Consider the following 8,080-nt stretch of genomic DNA (forward strand, 5'->3'; position numbering starts at 1 on the left):
GGTCTAAGTTGTCTGTGAAAATGTCCTTTACTAGCATATTCGAAAGCAATAACATATGCACTTCTTTTTTTACATTAAAAAAAAAGTTCATTCAGCCATAACAGCAGACTAGCTCTTAACCAAATACGTCAACACTGTTGACTGCTGCTTGAAAAATTCAAGTCTTTAAAATCTGTTCACCCATATGGCTCTGCCATCTTGAATCTGTGACAGAACTTGAAATAATGTAAACTTTGAACAAACCAGTAACACGAATAAGAATCAGCGGTGCATTCGGCTCCGGTATGTATTATTCATTCATTAAAATAGTAGCAAAACGGAAAACATCAGGTTCCACAATCTGTTTGTCATACTGCCGTGGTTTCCACATCGCTCCAAAATGCTTCATGCAGTACTTATGATAAAGTAAACGTTAGGCAGAAATTAGCATTCGTACAACCTTTGAGGAAATCAATGCATACAGCGAGAACACTTCAGAACCATTCTTACTTTCACTGTGCAAATCATCAGATTAATGGGAACACATGCATGCATGAGTCTTAACGAAAGCCGTTTCAGTTCATGCAAACATGCACGAGAATCAAGGTCCTTCTGCATCACTGGATCCTTCACCAACACCTTAACACAAGTGGGTAGTACATGAAGAAGTCTTAACAGTGCTGATCTGATAACTGATATATATATCTGACAAACCACACTGTAAAATACTCACAGGCTCTTATTAGTAAGGAAATTTATCATTACTTACAATCATTCATCACATAGACCTTAATATGTGCTTTATACCTTTAAATGTTGCTTTATAATGCTTAAAAATAGAAAAATGTTCAAATTCTACAAGGCACCTAAAGATCAGTAAACCTACACCAAGAATAAACACAGAATACTGTATTTACTATAAAAAAAAAATATGTTGTGCAATCACTTTTGTTTCATTATGACTGTTTAGGTTTTGTCTCTACACAAAAGTGTTCTCTAGAGGATGATCTGGTTCTTGAAGCTCCTGTTGAGATCCTTGTGAGGAAGTACGATCGAGTTACGAATGATGACTTCTGATGGAATATTCACATTGCACCCTGAAGAAAAAAGACAACACTACATCAGAGGTTTAAATTAATGTCATATAAATGCAGATTGCTCTCGAATATGCTTGACTGGCCTGCTTCTGTATCAGTTTTCTTTCTGACCTGCACACTTACGGCTGCTGTATCGCACCCTGCTGTATCGCGCCCTGATTGCTTGAAAGCAACAATGCCATCTACTGGAAACGTTCCTTCATGATAATTTAGTCTTGTATTTTATTAGTTCATGTTTTAACATGATGCACATTTTCGAATGATAATAATGGATGCGTTAAATACATTTAACTGCACATTAATCGCATTAAATGAACAGCACTGACAGTACGTTCGCTCTAATACGGCATTGTTTCTTTATTAACTCATTCACAAGCACTGGCATGGCAGGCACTCCACATAAACAGATTTAAAATGTGTGTAATTGCTTCTACATTCAATATTTTTATGTGAGGAAAGGATTGATTTTGCATTTTGAGAAGGAGTCTCCAGTGTCAGGTTAGAGTGATAGATATCACAACAAGGTGTTTATGAAGAGAGTTATAAGGGAACTAACTTCGACAAATGAAAAAATAAATAAATAAAAAGAATTACAATTTTCTGGAATGGAAAAATGTTAATGTTGAAAAATGGTGTGGTACAAGTGGAATAAAACTAAAGGACGTATTGTTATGAGAAAATAATCATGTTCTATGTTGTGCCACATGACACCACCCTTATTGTTGATTAGATAGAACAGTAGGTTATGTTGTTTTTTTATTCCTTACATAATGCATATAGAATTGCAGTGAGAAATGTATACAATTTTGGAGGAGGCAGGGCCTTTATACAATTAACCTAAGAAAAATGGTAACTATGCACTACTTAAGCACGTTCATACTAAATGTCAAATCTGTACACATGTATGTGTGTGTGTGTGTGTGTGTGTGTGTGTGTGTGTGTGTGTGTGTGTGTGTGTGTGTGTGTGTGTGTGTGTGTGTGTGTGTGTGTGTAAAATAAGCATAAGACTATTCCTGTTCCTAAAAGTGAATTTTACGGTAACCCAAAATAGAATGAGCAATTGTGTTATCTATTGAGCAATCCTGACACTCTGTAATCCATCTTTTTATCAAGGGGCCACCTACTGCAGTTTAAAACCAACTTTTGCCATCTCAATTCAAGCCCCAAATCAGGAAAATCTGTATTTTTAGCTGATAAGAGGAAGAAAAGTGTCTCATACCCAGGATTGTAATCGATGGCGTCAAACCTCCATCTCTGAACAGAGTCTCGCTGTCAATTTTAGCATAGGGGTCATTGGGGTTAGGGTCGCTCGGCGTCCCCTCCACTCTCGCCCATTTTCCGACGGTACTGTCCCAGCCTACGATGCTGTTAAGCACACAGCAGTGATCCTGAAAAACAAAACACCAGGACAGAACATTTATGCAGAATTGCTAAAACCTGCAGCTTGTCCCATTTCTCACTCGTTTCTTTTGGGAACTGTAATAACGCAGTAATAAAGCTGTGGAAATGTGTTAGAGAAAGGAAACAGCAGGAAAACACAGCATGAATCAAACAAATCAAATCAAGCATGCACTGTATACTCCATAGCTAAGGGATACTAGGCTTCTGTACCTGCAGAGTAGCGCCATGTAAGACGATGGATTCTCTCACTCGAACTCCTGCGCCGATTATTACACCTTTCCCTATTGAGACGTTAGGGCCCAGCTGAAGTGGTATTAAAAACAGTTACACAACAACAGAAAACTCCTTTGGCACTCTTTCTTTTGAGGCTTGAAGACTGTTTGTAATATACTTACAACAGCTGTGGAGTCAATATTAGCTGTCTGATGGATATATACATTCCCTGTAGGTGGAAATTATTCTTTATATTCCGTAAAAACAATCTACACGGGTTTGTCCTGGTGTAAATAATAATAATAATAATAATAATAATAATAATAATAATAATAATAATAATAATAATAAAATACCTATAATTTTAGGGCCTCCATCTTGGTTTCTGGCCAGTCTATCAGGATGTGTCTCAATATACCGGTTCAGGTACAAACGACTGGCATATATTGCAGATCTGTCAATCAAATTTAGATACTAGTGACACAAAGTGATGAACGCAATAAACAGAAGGAGTGTGTGCTAATGTGTGCGTACCCTGCTGATTTAATCTGGCTCCAGAAATGCTGTGTTTTGTAGACGTACAGCTGTTTCTGCGCAGCCAACATCGTAAAGATGTCCTGCTCCAAGCAGATCAGCTCTCGCAGCTGCCTGCCACATGGAGGCTCCTCTCTGTGGATTTAAAGTTAATTTCAGCATCACAATTCTCTCACAGTGCAAGCTCAGTGGTTAAGACATTGGACTACTGTTTAGAAGGTTGTGAGATCAACCTTTGTGCTGGGCACGAACCCTCAAATAGGCAGTTGTGTAAAAGGAAATGTATGTTGGTCTGAATGAGGGCATCTGCCAAATGCTATAAATAGAATATAAATAGAAACATAATACTGTCTCTTTTCATGGAATCATTTACGGTCCATTAAGTAAATCTTTATTGCATTAGAGTGGTAGAATCCACACCCTGGGAGTTTAATTAAGCTTTATCTTGTTTGACTGTTCACTTCAATTTAAATTTGTTTCTCAATAACTCAAAAACAAGTAGCTTATAAAAACGTGAACTCGAAATCAAACGTCTACGAAACATCTACGAAAAATATCGGTGTAATCATAAATAACAAGAAAACAAATCTCAATAGAGAGCGCGGGTCTGTGGAATATTCTCTTCGTTTTCGTAATATTTTTTGTATATTTTTAAGAACCTCTAATGATATGATACTCACACCGACCTGTCTTCTTGATTCCTCTGAAACACTGTCCCAATGTGGGCAAAAATCTTTGGGGTGAATAAGTAGATGCCACAGTTGATAATATCACTAACAAAAGTACTGGGTTTCTCCACAAAATGAAGCACCTGCCCAAAAAGAACAACATTAAATCCACCTGATCAATATTGTGTAGGTACATTTAGTGCCACCAAAACAGCATTGACCCATCGAGGCACAAACTCCACAAGACCTCTGAAGGTGTGCTGTGGCATTTGCCCGCAAGACGTTAGCTGCAGATCCTTTAAGGCGTGTAAGCTGTGAGGTGGAGACTCTGTGGATCAGACTTGTGTGTGTTCAGCACATCCCACAGATGCTTGATAGGACTGATATTGAGTCAACACATGTCATGTTCCTCAAACCATTACTAAACAATTTTTCAGAAATTTTCAGGAATCTCAATCCAAGGTGTTGAGATGAGCCTCTGGAGGCAACACAATACAGCTTTGATGACTTCTGCTAACTCCTTGGTGCCAGAAACCAAAGCACACCTTGTGATGTGGTAGCTAACCTTGGGATGTCGTAGCTTAGTGGTCAAGCTGATAGTCTACTGAACAGAAGGTAGTGAGTTTGAATCCCAGGTCCACCTAACCACGACTGCTGAGCCCCTGTACTTAACCCTCAATTGCTCAATTTTATTAAACGAGAAAAAAATGTAAGCTGCTCTGGAAAAGGGCATCTGTCAAATGTCATAAATGTTCAGAGCTCTTGTGGAATCTATGCTTTGATGGGTCAGAGGTAATAGAATGATACTTCTGTAGATATGTAATTATATAGGTATATTCTTTATACCTCATTTGTGTCCTGATTCTCTACAATGCACCCATAGTTCAAAGACTGTTCCCTGTTAGCCTGGAGAACAAAAAGATCAACAAAAGTGTCATAATTGCTAGCCATACAACCTCGGTAACCTCAGCCTCACGATTTCTTCTCAGCGACTTCTAATTTACCGTAGTGCCTAAAATGATTCCACAGTGAGAGTTTCCACGCTGGTGGTGGAAGTTGAGCATGTCCTGCAGGGGGAACGCAGAGCAAACGTCAGCATTCATAAGGAAGAACGCAGATGGTCCTCCAGATAGGATCTGGTCCCGGAAATGGTAAATGCCACCGCCTGTGCCCAGACCTGCAAACTCCTGAAGGTATCTAAATGTGTTATCAGATGGAAGATAGAAGATGAAGAAAAGGATACTTGGATGATTCTTCATTTATAAAAAAAATATCTAAATAAAATCTAGTTGATGGAAGGACTGCTAATAGCTGCTGTAATGTAAGTCAGGGGTTCCCAACATTGATCTTCTTTATTCTTTATCTGCGTAAAGAATTTAGCTGAAATACCAATTAGGATTAAAAAAAGTGGATTTTTTTTTGATTACATATAAAGTAACAGGTTTACTTTATACTCCTACCTTACTGATAATTTAAACTCTTGCTGGGCAGAAGCTATGAAGCGGTTCAGCTCATCATTAGGCTGGTAAAACCCAATCAGGATGATCTCCTTCATATTCGGCACCTGCCAAGGAAAAGCAACCAATCTCGACATAATTATTTTATTCCAGCTTTATTACGGATATTCTTTCTTCAGCATCAATGAGAATTTCACAGTTTTTGAAGTCGTTACATTTCCATTCCTGAGACACTATATAAGATGAATATCTGAACAAAATGTTGAGAAGATATAAAGAGTTAATAACACTGCTTTCTTTCCTCAAAGCTTGTAATCACACATTATTATTCCTGTACTTCAGAGGAATGTTTTCTTACCTTGGCACAGGCTTCAATGTGATGTTGGAGCATTGGCACACCAGCCACAGGAAAGAGAGGTTTGGGCACCTCAAATGACAAAGGCCGGAAGCGAGTTCCTAGAAAATACACAAAATCCCACTTAAATTACAAAATATTTTACTAATAAGAGAAATATTTTTAAGTCTTACAATCTGTACTGACAAAATGTTGGCATGGGATGTGGTAGCCTAGTGGTTAAGATGTTGAACTACTGGTCAGGAGGTCATGAGTTCGAATCCCATGTCCAGCAAACTCCCAGTGCTGAGCAAGGCCCTTAATCCTCAGTTGTATAAATTAAAATAAATTGTAAGTCACTCTGGATAAGAGTGTCTGGTAAATATGGGTGTGATCAAATACAATGCTGTTAAGAATGATTTCTGTTTTAATGTGTAAGGCTTACATAATGTATATAATTCATCAGTGCTGTCTAAGCTTTATGCTGTAATGAGTTCATCATAATATATGAATAAACACTTCATCATTTACTTCATTTAATAAATGCATCATTCCGATAAATTATATGAGCGTGTTTTATATATTTAACAGTATATTAGTCTTCATACTTCACATGAAAGACTGTTGTCATGGTTACTGTGAAATATTCATCATTTATGCTAAACACGTGCTGTGTGCAGTATTGTACTGCTCAATACATAGCTTTTAACTGATATATTAGCCTTTGGTAAAGTTATTCTATATTCCTGATGATTACTGCGGTGTTGAATCGTGTCGTCATTCACGTTTCTCAGCGAGCGCCACGTCATCAGAACAGAAACATAATGTCATGTCCATGTAACATTTCTACACAGGACAGTTTGAGGAATGAAATGCAGATCTAGTAAACATGTGTTACCTTTTTGAGGACCACCGATTAGAATAACTGCCTTTAACATCATGAAATATTAGATAGTGTCAAAGATAATCTCAGAAGAGGCGTCGATCACTTAGAATATATTCCTTTTGTATCGAGTAGTTTTTTAATCAGCACTTCGCAGGCTAGATGTAACGTATTAAAGGTTTTATTTTGTTTTGCCACACAGATTTTAAAAGAAAAAATGAAGTCAAAACAGCTCAATTTCATTCAATCCAGTAAATCCTGAAATACGGAAGTTTGGATCCTGCTGTGTTAGAAACCACGCCCACTTTCTCCGCCCACCTTTACATATTGCTGTGTTAGAAACCAGGCCCATTTCCCCGCCCACCTTTACATACTGCTGTGTTATAAACCACGCCCACTTCTCCGCCTACCTTTACATACTGCTGTTAACACGTCCCAACGTGGCTTTACAGCTCGACGTCGCCCCCTTGGGGTCCTATTAGACACTGTCGTTCATGTTTGACAGTTCAACAAACAACACTAAATCATCTATTAAACAATGACAACATAACACGTGCAGGACATTAGAGACAGTATATTTGTTTTCAGCACGTAATTAAGAATACTTGGTATTCTTGACAAATGGTAACAATTAAAGCTAACAGAGTGCCAACTAGTAGGATCTTGCACAAGATTTGGGCAATAGAATGTACTGGAAATATAAACAGTAATGTCAGTACTGAATTTCTCTTCTTAAATATTTTACAAAGTTGACAGGATGTAAACATATATATTACAAAATATACATTTAGGATATGTATCCATATCAAGTAAGGCAGCAGCCAATCCGAGAATAGAAGGTAATCATAGTTTTTGTTAAAATACTGTATAAAGTTACATTGGAGACACTGCCAAGACTGCAATATCTGCTGAATATTCATGACCATAACTGCAAAAACTAGTCAACAGGCTAATAAAAACTTCACTACCTTTCATACCTATTTATTATGAGTTGAGTTTCTGTGATACACAGAAAGCAATCATCCCTAAACCTTCTCATTCTCAATCCTTTTAGAGTTTTCTTTTCATCACACACTTAGTGTGGGTTTATGATTAGTTGTTTCATTCTCTAATCCAGCTCCAAATAAAACCATTTAGGACCTAACGACAACTCATTGGTTACAAAATCAAATCCACACACCAAAATTCTTTCTGAGTTTAATTTTAAAATTCATTACTTTATTATTTGTATCATGCAACGGCATAGATGCATAGTCAGTCTGTTCAGATCTGATGACATTTAAATCTAAGACACATCCATTTCTGTTAATTTATTTATTTATTTATTTATTTTTGTAATCAAATTTGTGATATTTGGATTCAGTCTAGCGTTTTGAGGTCTTAAAAAATAAGCAAGACCTTGTATTTCATCTCTGTTCCCAGATGGAAAAATAGGCAGCGGTGATTCTACATATAGCAGGTTGTAGAAACCTGATTGATCAGGAGTTACAGGTCTGTCTATGGACATATATGGT

The 8,080-nt window shown here is 37.3% G+C and overlaps 1 protein-coding gene across 2 annotated transcripts; it reads right to left on the reverse strand.

The window, feature by feature from the left end:
- Positions 1–255: 255 nt before the first annotated feature.
- Positions 256–6,888, reverse strand: gmppab (GDP-mannose pyrophosphorylase Ab). Of its 2 annotated transcripts, none has more exons than XM_027133334.2 (12): positions 6,582–6,888; positions 5,708–5,805; positions 5,353–5,456; positions 4,897–5,089; positions 4,739–4,798; positions 3,911–4,035; positions 3,225–3,359; positions 3,047–3,144; positions 2,873–2,919; positions 2,688–2,780; positions 2,296–2,464; positions 256–1,076 (listed from the first exon to the last, which is right to left on the reverse strand). In XM_027133334.2, exons 1-12 carry the CDS (start codon positions 6,622–6,624, stop codon positions 976–978), a joined length of 1,266 nt encoding a protein of 421 aa, XP_026989135.1. In that variant the 5' UTR covers positions 6,625–6,888; the 3' UTR covers positions 256–975. The 2 variants fall into 2 exon arrangements, with proteins under 2 accessions (XP_026989135.1, XP_026989134.1); XM_027133333.2 differs by having other exon boundaries at positions 3,905–4,035.
- Positions 6,889–8,080: the final 1,192 nt, after the last annotated feature.

Source organism: Tachysurus fulvidraco, chromosome 5 (assembly GCF_022655615.1).
Source record: "Tachysurus fulvidraco isolate hzauxx_2018 chromosome 5, HZAU_PFXX_2.0, whole genome shotgun sequence".
NCBI lineage: Eukaryota > Metazoa > Chordata > Actinopteri > Siluriformes > Bagridae > Tachysurus > Tachysurus fulvidraco.

What these genes read in the sequence shown, in the direction of transcription:
- gmppab (XM_027133333.2), bottom strand. Translation starts at nt 6,624, where the DNA reads ATGATGTTAAAGGCAGTTATTCTAATCGGTGGTCCTCAAAAAG. An exon ending in GAATCATTTTAGGCACTACG is followed by an intron (nt 4,799 to 4,896) that starts GTAAATTAGAAG and finishes TTTGTTCTCCAG; the next exon opens with GCTAACAGGGAACAGTCTTT. An exon ending in TGGAGGCCCTAAAATTATAG is followed by an intron (nt 2,920 to 3,046) that starts GTATTTTATTAT and finishes TTCCACCTACAG; the next exon opens with GGAATGTATATATCCATCAG.